Source organism: Schistocerca serialis, chromosome 2, assembly GCF_023864345.2.
Source record: "Schistocerca serialis cubense isolate TAMUIC-IGC-003099 chromosome 2, iqSchSeri2.2, whole genome shotgun sequence".
NCBI lineage: Eukaryota > Metazoa > Arthropoda > Insecta > Orthoptera > Acrididae > Schistocerca > Schistocerca serialis.
In genome coordinates this window covers 647,606,505-647,621,998 of record NC_064639.1, presented here as the reverse complement: position 1 = coordinate 647,621,998, position 15,494 = coordinate 647,606,505, and the positions used below count along the sequence as shown (strand labels likewise).

Genomic DNA, 15,494 nt, shown 5'->3' with positions numbered 1-15,494 from the left:
TTGGACATATTATTGTTCATGATTACATTGGTTTTGTTGAGGTCAGACACGGTCTCATCGCCTTTCTTAGTCCCAATACTGCTTTCCCTGAAGGAATAGTTGACAAAGACAGAATGTGCTTTTGTTTTTCAGAAGAAAGGGAAAGCGTGTAATGGAAATGGAAGACACGGCTTACGTGTTACAAGCAACAAACAGAAAAAAAAATTTATTACTGAGTTCAAAGTGTCATGTTACATCAGCCAGAGAATCTATAAAAGTAATACAATTTATGCAAGTTACTAGTGGCATAAAGTCTCTTCAGTCTCTCAGCGATGACGCAGCACATGTCTCTTCGATCCACAGTTTCCGCTGGAGATGTTTACGCGACCTTTGACTGCAATAAAACAGAAAAGAGTTGAGTGAATGACGATGAAAGCGATTACCCTTAATTTTCTTTGAATGTCTGTTCAAACACTAACAGAAGCTTTAGTTCTTCTCGATAGTTAACCATTCTTCAGACAGTATAGCAAGTATGAACAGGTGATGGCTGTAACAACAACTAACTTCGATCTTTTGAAATATAGTTTGCAAAAATTTTTAAATAAACATTAGCGATCAGTATACTCGCGATACGTATCCAACTGTAGTGTAAATCAGACTCAATATCATACAGTTTACTTTTTATAAGCAAATGTAGCGCTCCATCGTATGCAACAGGTAGTGGATAAGTTGTTATACTGTAGTCGTACGTTAGGGTAAACATTATTCTGGTCCGACGTTTCACTTCTGCCCCAGAAGATATGATTACCTGAAGATCATGTGACGAATTTTCTATTTGCGCCGTTGCAGCTTAGTTCCACTACACTGTTTAGTAAAAGGAAAGCACACCTGCGAGCTCTGAAAGTTACAAGGCATTCAGATCGTATTAGAATGAGATGTCGGTATTGTGTGATGTGAAGTTTTACAATATGAGATCTCCACTGTTAAGTGATAAACAATTGGAAGATTGTACTTGGCGGGTGATGCACAGATTTTCCCTGATAAAATACCAAACACTTAAGACTCTCGTAGCGATTCTGTGAGAATTCGATTGAGCAAAATAACTGTAATGGATTTCATGCTGCAGACTGTGTAGTGTCGTAACATCGATCTTGCTTCAGTGAAATATGCACGTCATAGTTCATGATTTCTCCATAATTGTAATTCTGGATGTATTAGGAGTAAAATACAGGGAGCAAAAGACTATTTACGACATATACACATACCAGACGCCAGCTACGTCGAGGGACATGAGAGGGAATCAGTGGTTGACAAGGGAGTGACACAGGATTGTAGCGTATTGTCTATGTTATTCAGTCTTTACATTTAGCAAGCGGTAATGCAAGCAAAAGAAAAATTGGGAGTAGGAATTAAAGTTCAGTGAGAAGAAATAAAAACCTTAAAAGTTTGCTGATGGTATTGTAATTCTGTCGAAGAGAGCAAAGGGCTTGGAAGAGAAATTGAATTAAATGGACAATGTATTGAGAGGAGGATATAATATGAACACCGAGAACAGGAAAATAAGGATAATGGAACGTAGTCGAATCAAATCAGGTGACGTTGACGGAATTACATTGGGAAATGATACACTTAAAGTTGTAGATGAATTTTGTTACTTTGGCAGAAAAATAACTGGTTATGGTCGAAGTAGAGAAGATATAAAATGTAAATTAGCAAGGCAAGAAAAGTTTTTCTCAAAAAGAGAAATTTGATGACAACGAGTATAGATTTAAGTGCCAGGAAGTCTCTTCTGAAAGTACTTGTACCGAATGCAGTCATGTATGGAAGCGGAGCATGGACGACAAATAGTTTAGACATGACAAGAATAGAAGATTTTGAAGTGTGGTGCCTCAGAATGGGCAGATTACGTAACTAATGAGGGGAGAACAGAATTGGGGAGAAAATAAATTTGTGACAAAACTTGACTATAAGAAGGGTTCGGTTCATAGGACACATTCTGAGACCTCAAGGGGTCACGGATTTAGTACTGGAGGGAAGTATGTGGAGTTCAAGTTGTAGAGAGAGACGAAGGGGTGAATACAGTAAGCAGATTGATTAACAAGGAAGTTGCATTAGTTGCTAGGAGATGAAGCTCGAACAGGATAGAATAGCATGGAGAGCTAGAATCAAACTAGTCTTCTGACTGAAGAAGACAACAACCGAAACGACAGAATTCGAGAATGGTAGAGACACGTCCACCATAATGGCAACTTTTTGTACGAAAGCTCGTCTATTACTCAATGAAACTCGATTTGAGAGAATTAAGTGCGACAGATGAAATTAGCACTGTAGTTTACTTACACCAGTGTGGATGGCGAGAACGCCGTCGTCTTCCGAGACCAGGATCTCGATGTAGGCGGTTCCGTCGGAGTTCACGGTGACTGACTTGCCTGTGCAGCTGCTGCCGCTCACCTCACCAGAAATGACGTCACAGTAGGTGCCTCCCGCAAGACCAGTCTGTAACAAGAGACCGCCTCGTTACTGTCACTGCATCGCGTCACATTTCGGGGCACCACAGCTCATCTTAACACTGGACATACCTGTAGAGTTTGCTTCAGGTCCGCACTGGCCTCGTTGTTGATGGCAATGAAGCCTACAGTGCCTCGAGAGAAGGCTATCTGGTAGTTGTCATTGTCCCACCAGTTGGCAACCTCGGTAGCTGCAAAGATAACGATAGAAAATGTCATGTACTGGATTTGTCTGTAACATCTACATCTACGTGATTACTCTGCAATTCGCAATTAAGTCCCTGCCAGAGAGTTGATGAAACCACCTTCAAGCTACTTCTCTGCCATTCCACTCTCGAAAAGCGTGTTGGAGAAACGATTATTTCTCCCTCTATAGGTGGGCGCAAACAACACATTTTCATTCTCTCAGGTAAAAGTTGGTCATTGAATTTTGTTTTAATGACCGACACCTCGATTCGTGCATAATATCCTTGGCTCTGTCTCCCTATTTCACGATAATATCGTTTAATGTTTAGCGACAATACATAAAGCTCCAGAGACAACAGTTCAGTGTGTCACATCTACATGGATACTCTGCAAATCACACTTAAGTGCCTGCCAGAGGGTGGTATGTATTACACTTGTCTGTAGCCACCGGTGATTAGTGTTTAATGAATATTAACGACGTGCTAAGGGATTTCATTTACACTTTTTCCAGGCCAGTGAGGAAATCACAGGCATATAAAATGAAGCTGGTGTGAGAAAAACAATGTATCAGAAAAATGTTGTATCAGGCAGCGTATCTAATGTTTCTGGTCACGTAACGCTCTTCACAACAATCTCTTACGCTAGCGTCAATAGTTTTCCTACTGCCCGCCAGGGATTTTGTACGCTGTCCACTGGAACAACACTGCGTACGAGAACCAGGGCTAGTAGCAACAGCAGCTTCTGTGTCTCTCCTTGTAACAGAAAAAAACTGACTAACGTATGATAAAGAAAAATTATCATAGGTCGATGGAAAATAGAGGAAAAGACAATGTGATGATGGTTTGGAGCAAAATCAGGAAAAGGGAAACGACCTCCAATAACAGAGAGTGTAATAACGTTGCTTACTGTTATTGTAATGCTACTGTTTGTGTAAGAAACTTGCTTAATGAAATATGCTGATACTTAAAGTCTGGTATAGAACTCAACCTGGGCTTAAGGGACGTTTATGATGCTCACACATCACTGGCACGGCTCACCATGACAAAACAAGTCAACTAATTCCAGCAGAGCATTTAGCCTGGAGAATCGCTGCTAGCTATGATCCTCGCCAGGTCAGGATATCAAGCTGGTTTGTGTGTGGAACAGCGGCCATCTTCGGCCGCTCTGAAACTTAGGCTGCGATTGGCTTATTCAAGGTCGTTCTATGCGTGCCGTTGTTTAGAAGGCTGTTTCTCTTTTACACGGTTTCTCTTCCTCGGGCACCACACACTTCATCCTAAGTCTGAAAACTTCTGTGTACTGCATGGTAAAGGGTATGTACCATTGTGGCACATAGAAGGATTCTTCCCATTCCATCCGCCTCTGAAGCGCGGGATATTTAGGGTCAGCTTCCCATCTGCAAGCGTTTGTCAGTTCAGATTTTTCAGCAATGTACCTGAAAATACTAATTCGTCGTCTTACGATACTCCTGTTTCATTGTACGTTGAAGGTACGTTCCTTTTTAGAACTTGAATTTACTCACGAAACAAAATGTTAAGTCCACGTCCATCTTCTTCGGCAGTAGACAAAGATCGTTAATTAAGTTGCAGCACACGTATGGAACGCAGCAATAGTGCAATCATGTCGGAACACTAGATTATATACTGTCAGGTTACATCAAAATACGATATTAAAATCTGAATTACTTATTGCTTCAAAGTCAATATTAACAGTATCATTTAACTCTCAAGGCTACAATTCCTGAGAATTGTGATTACATTTGTAGATAATAATTATTTCTCTTGCGATGACACTCCCTGAAACATCTCATGCATGCTAGTAAATGCTCTCAGCGGTGCATAAGAGAAGACTGTGACGACAGCTGTTGAAATACTTTCGGCACCGGACTCAGATGTTTCTTGTGGACAATACTCACTATTTAAAAATGTAGTTAATGAGATGTGTTCTGTGAAAGCCGGATTGCTCATAATAGATGAGCAAATATTAACCCAGCCACATCTAGTTCCAAATATGTAGTGCTGAGTATGGGTTTACCAGCTGAGCCACTGAAAGCTACCAACATTACAGATAAGGCTACATTTCAACGATGTATTTTCAATGATGTAAAGCCGTTACAGAAGAACTCACAGCACAACTGAAGTGTAAATCCTATTCCACTGTGGGTTAGAGACGTTTCACGTGCTTATGGAGTAGACTAGGTTTCGTTTCTTCGTTCGCGTAATCAAAAATTTCACTTGATATGTACACACCACACTATTACATCTCGAGAAATTACTTATAAAAAATGTAAGAAAAAGGTCGTGAATGGACGATACCAATTTGCTAGAAAAAATAATCCTTTAGAAATACATACGAAGTTATCCAGAGCACGGGCCAAATGACAGTATGTACTTACTTCCAGCGACATTCCTGAAGCCGACCATGTTGTATATCTGCCTCCAGCGGTGCTCGCACACCCACGGGCGGGCGCAGGAGCCGTCAGAGTTGATGGTGGGAGTGATGATGGCCTGGTTGCTGTCCTGTGGGGGTCCGTCATCTGAGCTGCTGAATTCGTAGCTGGACATCACTCGTGGGAAGCCGAACGGCCACGCCAACATGAAGGCGTTCGCCATCTGAAAATATTATCAACTAATAAATATCATAAGCGGGTTTAATTACAGTTTTTCCAATGATTTTATTCCATTGAGCAACGCGTAGCACTGCATACGGAGAGAACTGCGAGACATGCACTTTGTTTATGGTACAGCGTACACAATTGCAATTCTACACTTGTTATTATAGGTAGTGGTATATCACATTAGTGGTAGACCAAATTGTGAGGGTGGAAATACACAAATCAAAAAAAGTTTAATAAAATTCGCATTACAACTAAATATTTGTGTAGGTAATTTTGCAGATTCGACTGGGTTTCTTATAAAACTTTAATCCCAATAATTTTATCGACCTCTTCTACTTGATCTTACCATAGTTTGTGTAAGATCTGGGGAAAACTTTACAACAAGTGAAATACATATACAGAGAGTTCAAAAATGTAACGCCCACTCTAACTAATACTACGATAGAATCAACAACAAATATATTCCACTAAGCAATCAGGTGCCGGAAAAGAAGATTGATAGAGCACCAGACCTATGCAAATTCGCCCGAGGAGAAGGGACTAAAAATTCTCCTTCTTCAAACACTGCTACACCAAAGTTGTTTCAGGCTTAGTTTTATGACAGCCTTGCGTTCGTACTGAGCCACTGAGTAGCATGTAGCATGTAGCGCTGTACTGCCTCTCTTACTGTTTCACTACGTAACGTGAAGCGATACACGTGGAGAGAACTGCGACACCTGTTCTTTCCTAATGCAGCAGCAGAACGTAACGGTCGAAAAGCTCAGCGAAAGTACAGCGAACGTTTCTCTGTACAAGTATGTCCGAATTATTATGTATGAGCAGACGAACTGAACGAAAGACCAAGATGCCAAGGCAAATGTAGCGTCCAAGGGGCTTTTCTGGAACTCTACGAGAGGGAGAGAAACTGGAAAGAAATTTACTGGCATAATTCTCTGTAAGGACAATCTCTGTGTGGGACAAGGTCATCTTGCGTCAAGGAAAAATGCAGCAATTTTCAGTGTGTTAACGTACGGTAGGCGGATAGTTTTGCTTCACAAGAGCAACAGAAAAACAGAAATCAGATTACTTGAGCGTTCTACATGGAGACTTTATCTCAAGTACTGAAAATCTTGAGCACCAATCGAGCAAGTTCAATAGACGTCTTCGAGAGGTGCTGCAATCACAAAGATATCTTCACTGGAAATCTAAACCACAACCTCCTAGACAATCAAAAACTGCCGGCCAGTGTGGCGAGCGGTTCTAGGCGCTGGTCTGGTACCGCGCGACCGCTACGGTCGCAGGTTCGACTCCTGCCACGGGCATGGATGTGCGTGATGTCCTTATGTTAGTTAGGTTTAAGTAATTCTAAGTTCTAGGGGACTGATGACCTCAGAGGTTAAGTCCCATAGTGCTCAGAGTCACTTGAACGACAATCAAAAACTGAACGACATCAAAACTAGAGTAAGGAGAGCCATGCGCGAGGCGTTCTAGGGAATCGAAAGTAAAATTCTGTCTACCGAATTGACTGAAACTCCTAAGTAAACGGACTGAAGACATCTGTACAGATACTCTCTGATCATAAGGGTGTCGAAACGGAGGGTGACAGAGAGAAGGTCGAATTAGTAAACGGGCTTTTCCAAAACTGATTCACAGAATAAATTTGCACTGAGGATTCTTCTTTACATACTCGCACGAACCTCAAATAATATAATTCTAAATAAGTGAGCACGGGATAGAATAGTAGCTAAAATCTCTCAACAGATGAAAGGCCTCTGGACGTGATGGGATACAAACGCGATTCTATGTAGATTAGGCAAAAGAAGCTCCGTTGGAGGAACCAAGCGTTCCTGGTAATTGGACAAAAAGCACGGATCATTCCCCTTTTCAAGAAAAGTCGTCAAACAGACGCACACAACAACTGGTCTGTTGTAACAATTAATGACTTCGCCTCTCATAGGCGAAAAAAAGTTCTTGGCCATGCCTTGCGTTGTTTGTTGTCAGCCGACGGGCTAGGATCAAGAATCAAGAGTTTTGTATACTGTGAGGGGATTCACTCTTTCGAGCTTGAAGTTTTTAACGAGCTCCTCATGGAAGAACTGAGTGAGAGAATACACTGAAGAAGACATAAGGACTTCATCTCTCTCTTCCACAACCATATTTGCGTATGCTCACTGTCCAATAATACCTGTACTTACAATCTTGGGTCCATGGCTCAATGTGATATTGTCCACAGAGGTACCAAATAAACTTGTAATGCTTTACAAGTATTGGCTCTCGGTAAGAGGGTGGAAGCGTTTCCGGAACGGCAAAGTTTGTGAACTTTTCGTGTGCCACCTTGGTTAAAGTATCCCGTGCATGGTAAAATGGCGCTATCCATCCCCGGCCCCGAGGCGACTGTGGCGCACTCCATAGATTTCAGGAGTAAACGACGCTACAGAGACGTGTAGTGGCACAACTGATCTCCAAGATGAACCAAACGGCTATTAATGGTATCCCCTCAACAATCGTTCAGCCAACGTTGTTGTGTTTGGGCCTCTGCAGTAGGCGCCTTGTTCAAGTACCCATGCTGACTGCTTTTCATCGGCGACGGAAGTTGGAATTTGGAACTTGTACGCCAATACGGCAAATGAAAGTCCACTGAGCGGCGACAGGTGGCCTTTTCAGATGAATCACGCGTTATGCTCCGTCGAACAGATGGCTGTTTGAGTGTAAAGCACAAAACATCTGAAAGTAAAGGGTGCATTTCGTGGTATTTCCTGGGTACCTCGTCATAATGGAACGCAGAATGGATCCACGTAAGTATGCACGTTCTTGGAGGCCATGTCCACCCGTAAATGCATAGGCACAATGCTCACAGAGTTAGTGCGTTGTTCGAGGAACACCAGGATGAGTTTACCAGCCACCAGACTCCGAGCGTTAAACCCCGTCAAGAATCTGAGGAACCACCTGCATCGGGCTTTACGCACCACGGATCTTCAACCTAGGGCACCTGACCATTGCACAGGATTCAGTTTGACTCTACGTCCCTGTTGATGCCTTCCAGAACCTCACTGGCTCTGTTCCTTTACGTTTCTCAGCGGTCGGTGCCCCGAAAGGTGATTGTTGAAGTTTTTTATGGGTGGTCGCATTAATGAGAGAAGAGAGTCTATTATCCCACATAAAAGTGTGAGAAACGTTTTTAACTGGGACATGACGTAGGTACTAGCCCGTTATTCACCTAAGAACCACATCCAGGCTAGCTACCACACCGGGCCTCGTCGTTAATCCGCCGGGCCTTTAATCTACCGGGCGGATTCGATCCCCGGCCGGCACACCTCTCCGAACGCAGGCAGCAGTGTGCTAACATTTGCGGCTGTCCATGAGAGTTTTCTGCAAAGTCAGATACCCCCACTTAGACAAAATGTATTGCACAACTAGTTAGCATACCAGAAATTTCAAACGTTAAAGTCTTAGTTAAATGTATTATTTATTTAAGTGTTTTTCGCCTGTAAAGGTAACCCAAACATTACGTATTTTCTTCAAAGGTCAAAAATCAAGATCAGGTCACTGAGACAGGCCACAAGTTGAGATTGAAAAGGAAGGGAACGAAATCGACCGTCTCCTTTCTGAAGGGACTGTCAACGGTTTTGCGATTAACGGGGCAAGGTATCCACGATAAACCTTTGTTATATAGATGAACCAAATCTGAACTTCCGTCCTTCCAAATGCGAGCCAAGTGTCTCATCCACTCCGTTGTCTCTTTCGGCGTTTCTTCTTCAATATATTTTGAGATATAATAAGGTATTTTGCAATTCTTAGCTAGTATTTAACCTTAAAACTGTAATATTGCACTTTCTCTTTAATACTGAAACCTATTTCATAGTCATATAGTTCATTTCAGTGATTATTTTTTAACGCCGTAAATTCATGACTACTAATTCAGTGCTTCATCTGTTTCGGATGACGTTGCTGTGTGTCTTTGACTCCCACTGAACTGTATCCTACTGCAGTCTCTGTGTCTCCTTAGGGCAGCCAAGTAGTGCCTATACAAATTATTGTTATTTATACGCAAACTCACTACTCCCATACTGATGGGAATACAAGTTATCACAATATTTTAAACATGGCTGAAACAGCAACTGTTGAAATTCTTCACGGTAAATGATAACAGCCAAACAGTTGCAGGACGCATTTGGCACGATTTTTTTATATATCTCTACTGCAGGATGTGATTTTAGTGCACTTTACTTCTGATGAAGGTATATTTAGATATATCGAAAGCGTAGTCAAGGATTTTAAAAAATCTTTATCCTGCGACTGTTTGGCTGTTATCATTTACTGTGAAATATTAGTTACGTTGTGTGAGCCGAGCCACGACGGATAGTCGCGTCACGTCTTTAAATCTGATCTTTGCCCAAGAAGGCGTAAGTGTTGTTGGGTGCCAGGACGTGTAGTAGCTCTCAGTGTGTAGTTAGGGAGCTTCAAGGCATTAACTGTTTAATGTGGTGCTTTGCTCAGCCTCCCGTTTAAGAGTTTGCCGAGTTTAGCCCAGTTATTGCGTATCCTGTCGCCTTTTCAGACTTTATTGTATCTGAAAGGTGCTAATGTTTATATTTTCTACTGATGAGTGTTTCTTCTCAAGTGGCATTTTTACGTAAAGTAGTGTTTTGTAAATCTGAGTTTCATTGTCACACTGTAAAGCCCCCTTTGTCTCTTGCACGATGAAAGCATATTGCTGTGTAATTTAACATTGTTGTCGTGAGGCAGCACCTTAGTCCTTGTGGGTTCACACACGTGGGACTTAAGCAACTGTTTTGGATGTATTATTTACTGCATCCCGCTTGGACGGTGTTTACTTTTTAATTAACGTAATCTGTTTCCATTGTAGTAGTTGTGAGTTTAATAAATTACGTTGACATGTATCTACGTTGGCAAGGATGGTCGATCCCTCACGGCTCAGTCCTTCCTTGCATTGCAACCAAAACGCAATAAGTGCGCTACATTGAGCAAAAAAGTGAAGTCTGGAATTTTGGTGTTGGTGTATTAAGCTTGATATTTAATTTTCTTCGTCATATAAAATTGATACTAATTCAGGTGATGATTATTAAGATTGTTAACTCAAAGAGAAATGCATGTCTCGGTAAAGTGAGTTATCTGCAACACACGTCCAAAAATACTGATGTATGAAAGTAGTTACTTTTGCGAGCAGTTACAAGACAGGAACCTACCTTGTACAGCTTAGGGGTCTGGAAGGTGATGACGCTGCCACCACCTCCGTGACCTCTCTGGTTGTCGTGGTTATCGATGAACACAAGGGCACTGCTTCCGGCTACTAGACCCCAGGATTCACCTGAAATTAGATGCAGAGAATAAAGCGCCTTGTACTGCATTATACACAGACCCTGCGACAAGTCACAAAAGGTAAGAGTAAGAAAAAGAGTGGAGGTAACAGATACAAATGAAACTGCGAGAGGGGTTAGACAAGTCTTTTTTCTTTCACATAAACTGTTAAAAACTGCTTCCAACAAAAGAGTGATTTGACAGTACAAGAAAAAATAATCAAATGTGTAAGATTTTCTGATGACATGGTATTACTAAGTAAAAATGAAAATCCACTTAACAGTATTTTAAAGGAACTGAAAAACTAGTTGTGAAGAATATGGAACTAAAATACATGTAAAGACTACTGACGCAATGGTTTTTACAAGAGAACGAAAGAAGGTAAAAGTGAAAGTTTCTAATAATTTAGTGAAAGAAGTTGATAACTTTCCGTAGCTAGGATGTAAAATAACCCGTGACACGGCATGTAACCAAGAAATAAAAACAAGAATACCTGTTATGAAATAAATATTTTACACATGGAAGCATTTCCCATGGTCCATTAAAATAGCTGTTAAGGAAAACTGTAGTGAACTGTATTGTATGACTTGTTGTTCTTACTTTGCAGAACCACGGACACTGCGAGGGAGAGAGGACGACTACCTCGATGCTTTCCAGATGTGAATTTGGAGAAGCATTTAAGGCGTTAAATGGACAGAAAAAGTGAGCAACGTGCATGCGTTACACGTGGGGAATGAAAAGGTAAATACTGGAAACATTTAGAGGAGGAACAAAAGCTGGGCTCGGTTATGCATGAGAAGGGTTTACATAATAATTGACGCATTAGAAGCACCAGAGGAAGAAGAAGATACCAGCCATTTCACGACATCAAGATAGCTGCATAACATGCAGTGTCTAATCTGTCTACGAGATGAATACATCACTATCATCGTGTGATGTTCCGTGCCATGCCGTGAGTGTAAAATTAGCCATCACAAGTTGCAAACTAGAAATCATTAATCAAACAGCAAATTTCATTATAGGATGTAATGTCTATACCACATGTCGGCAAGGTGCAAGTGTTACCCCTGCAGCATCACGCATAGGAACTGATTATATCTCTAATGACTATAGAAAAGATTTGAAGATATGAATCAGACGGATGTTGGTCCCAACACGTAAACTCTACCATTTCTAAAGTAAAAGTTGAGGACATTAGGCCACAATGTAATGACATGCGTTGTGAGATAATTTTTCTTACCGAAGTTGACTAGCCACTTCAGCTGGTTTTGTCTGTTAAAGCACTTTGCTAGCTCGGTTCCATACTGGAATTCGCACACTCTTCCAAGGCCAACATATTCAGATTTCTTGACCGCTTCAGTGCCTAAAAATGAAAAGAAAACCACATCATATAATTCCTGATCTTTGTAACATATACTGTTTCAATATACATCCTGTCAGGTATGTTTAATGTCTCACCAGGATCAATGACCTCCTGGTAAATGAAAGGTCTCTTCCCGCTTCCAAATACACCACTGTCCAGATCGCTCAGCTGGCTGTAGATCATGGCCAGGTTGTCGGGCCACATGTGCTTAGCTGCGTCAATTCTGAAGAGTAGAAATAACACCGTCACAGACAGAGCTGTTAACCGGGCGGAAAACAAATAAGCGTGAAATTTTCTGGCCTATCTTTTCTAGTTGTTCTTACATTGACTCTTATATTTACTTTTGCTGACATTATCCAGAAATATACATATTCTGTCAAGCACTTTCGAAAAATATTTAATTTGAATATAAGGTCTCTAACCGACTTTACAAAAATTTATTGGCATGCCAGGTAGCATCCATGAAACAGTTTTATGTTATAAAATAGGGACTGTAACTTCCAAGATGATAACTTTTCCACTTACGTGGCTGATGTATACATTTTTCAAAGAAACTGTTCTTTCACAAAAAAAAGAAAAGAAAGCATTAGTCACTCTAAATCACCTGCTGGGCATTCTCTGAGTAACGTACAGCAAATCTGATCAAGGCCAACAGGATTTCCTGGTGACACACTTCCTTTTTGTGCTATAGTTACATAACACACACAATAATTCTGCTTGGTGAATTTACCTGAAACCAGCAACTCCCTTGCCGATGAGAGTGTTCATGTAGGCGGCAATCTTTCCACGCACAGAATCAGATCCGTCATTCAGATCGTGGAGTCCAGAAAGTTCACAGTTACGTACCTGTGGTGAGATATGATAATTGTACTCACTCCAAACACTGACTCAGGGCTGTCCAACAATTTAAATGCTAACAAATACGTGTAGAGAATATTCTGCTATTTACTGATTTTTAACACTGGTACAAATTCGGTAATAATATACAGGGTGCCCCATTTATCTTGACCACCCTAAATAAATGTTAGTCCAGATGAAAATTACAAACTGCTTCAAGCAAATGTTCTATAGCCGTCAGGGAGACATTAATCAGCATGATTGCCTTCGTTGTAGCTTTGTTCTTTACAAAGGTATAAACAGGGGTATGACTTTTTTAATTGGCACTCTGTATTTTTTATTCGGTAATTCATTGCCTCTCTTAAAGACCTATTCAAAAATCTATCACAGAGTACCATTCATTGAAACACAACGTTATTAATTACATAACATGACATTGACGTTGACGCTCCCAGCGCTTGGTTAAGGTATTCGGGGTAATGGAACACATCCACGTGCTCACGTTGACAGAGCGCAAATATAAACATAAGGAGAACGCACACCCGTCATTCCGTCAACCATCTTCAGTTGAGGAGTTGTGTGAGTAGAATGTACACCAGCGACGAGAAGGTAGAAATGCTACTCATCTATGGGGAATGTAAGCTAGCAGAATAGTAATTGAGTATTTGCAATACTGTTTTCTTATGTACGGTTTCATTTAGAACAGTAATTTAGTCCTTTTAAATACTGTTGTGTAGAGTAGGCATACAGTAAAGGCTGTCCTTCGTACAAACTGCATCGACATAACGTTTCTTTTATTGTTGTTGTTGTTGTTGTTGTTGTTGAAGGTAGGTGAAATGCTACGCAGGCAGCGGAACTGTACAGAGAGCGATATCTTGACAAGAACCCACCTTCCCGACGGATGTTTTCTCGTCTTGTTGCGACGCTTCAGAAAACGGGAAGTTTCAACCCACGACGACGCAATCGTCTTAGCACTCGCACATACGAAGCGGCCGAAGTTACTGTTCTCGCTTCCGTTGCTATGAATCCACATGTGAGCACACGACAGCTTGAACACAAGACTGGCATTCCTAAGACCAGTGTACATCGTATTCTTACACGTCACCGGTTCCATCCTTACCATGTACACCTACATCAAGAGATGCATGGGAATCATTTCCAGAATCGTGTACAGTTCTGTCAGTGGACACAGCAGCAAATCCTCGACAACCCGAACTTCTTCTCCAATGTTCTATTTACCGATGAATGTTCCTTCTCAAACAAAGGACAGGTAAATACAAGGAACATGCATTATTGGTCCAGCGACAACCCACTATGACTTAGACAGGTGGAACATCAGCGTCAATGGAGAGTGAACGTCTGGTGTGGGATGCTTGGTACTACAATTATTGAGCATTATTTCATCAATGGTATGGGCACAGCGTATGTCAAATTCCTCAGACGAATACTTCCTCCTCTTCTGGATGATGTGCCGCTATGAACCAGAATGATTATGTGGTATCAACATAATGGATGTCCTGTACACAATGCTTTGCGAATACGTCGTGTTCTCAACCGAAGGCATCATGCCAGATGGATTGTTCGAGGAGGAACAGTTACTTGGCCTGCTAGGTCTCCTGATTGAAATCCTCTGGACTTTTTTGTTGGGGATGCATTAAAGACGTTGTCTATCGCGATATTCCAACAACTCCAGAGGACATGCAGGAACGTATCGTGCTTGTTTGTAATTCTCTTCAGCAGGCAACACTGGAAGCAGTAAATAATTCTTTCATTCAACGAGTGCATCAGTGTATCGAGGTCCTGGGTCACCACATTGAATACCTTTGAATGTTCTACTCCTGGTCAATGGTACAAGAGACTCAAAAGTCAATTTTGTGTTATATTTTTACTTGGTTGTCATTTGTTTTCTGACGACTCCAGCAAGTTGGTGATTCCAGGCTCAAAGTCAGTGTCGTGTTATGTAATTAACAACGTTGTGTTTCAGTGAATGGTACACTGCGATACATTTTGAATAGTTCTTTAGTAGAGGAAATGAATTACCAAATAAAAAATACAGAGTGCCAATTAAAAAAGTAATATCCCTGTGTATATCTTTGTAAAGAACAAAGCTACAACGAAGGCAATCATGCTGATTGATGTCCTCCTGACGACTAAAGAACATTTGCTTGAAGCATTTTGTATTTTGCATCTGGACAAACAGTTATTTGTGGTGGTCAAGATAAATGAGGCAACCTGTATGAGTTAGTAATAACTCCCAGTCATATCCTAGAACGTATTTATAAGCCAAATATTATCAAATAAAAGATTCTTCTGGTACAGAATGAGAATGAATAGGAACAGTAGCAGCGTTCCGTTATTTTATGATCCACCACATATTTCAAATGACCTGCTCAGTTACACACTGAGGCCACATATGTGGACAGCGGCATACCGGTACGCTTGCCTGACATCGGCGGGCAACAAAGAATTTAGAAGGGTTTCTATGATATCTCCCCATAATTTCAGACCAACACCAGAATGATTGCATTAAAGTTATCGTTTGGGTTAATACTTGCGTGATATTGAACATTCGCCTCCGCATGTGTTCAGTGGGCTACACGCTCCGTCCCAGAAACACATTAACAAATCAAGAAATCAGATTGAGCTGACTTTTATATGATACATAGACCATTAGCTCATATGAACTTTTCCGCCGTCGTAAAGGTAA

At 41.2% G+C, this 15,494-nt stretch overlaps 1 protein-coding gene across 1 annotated transcript in view; it reads right to left on the bottom strand.

The window, feature by feature from the left end:
• Positions 1-298: 298 nt before the first annotated feature.
• The window catches only part of LOC126457721 (alpha-amylase-like), a 21,660-nt gene continuing 6,464 nt past the window's right edge, over positions 299-15,494 (bottom strand). The window contains exons 4-11 of the mRNA XM_050094256.1: positions 12,681-12,796; positions 12,046-12,173; positions 11,828-11,950; positions 10,476-10,597; positions 5,068-5,284; positions 2,559-2,677; positions 2,320-2,475; positions 299-373 (exon numbers count right to left, since the gene is read on the bottom strand). Coding sequence (XP_049950213.1) covers positions 359-373; positions 2,320-2,475; positions 2,559-2,677; positions 5,068-5,284; positions 10,476-10,597; positions 11,828-11,950; positions 12,046-12,173; positions 12,681-12,796 — 996 coding nt within the window. The 3' untranslated portion in view covers positions 299-358. The remainder of the gene's footprint in view (positions 374-2,319; positions 2,476-2,558; positions 2,678-5,067; positions 5,285-10,475; positions 10,598-11,827; positions 11,951-12,045; positions 12,174-12,680; positions 12,797-15,494) is intronic.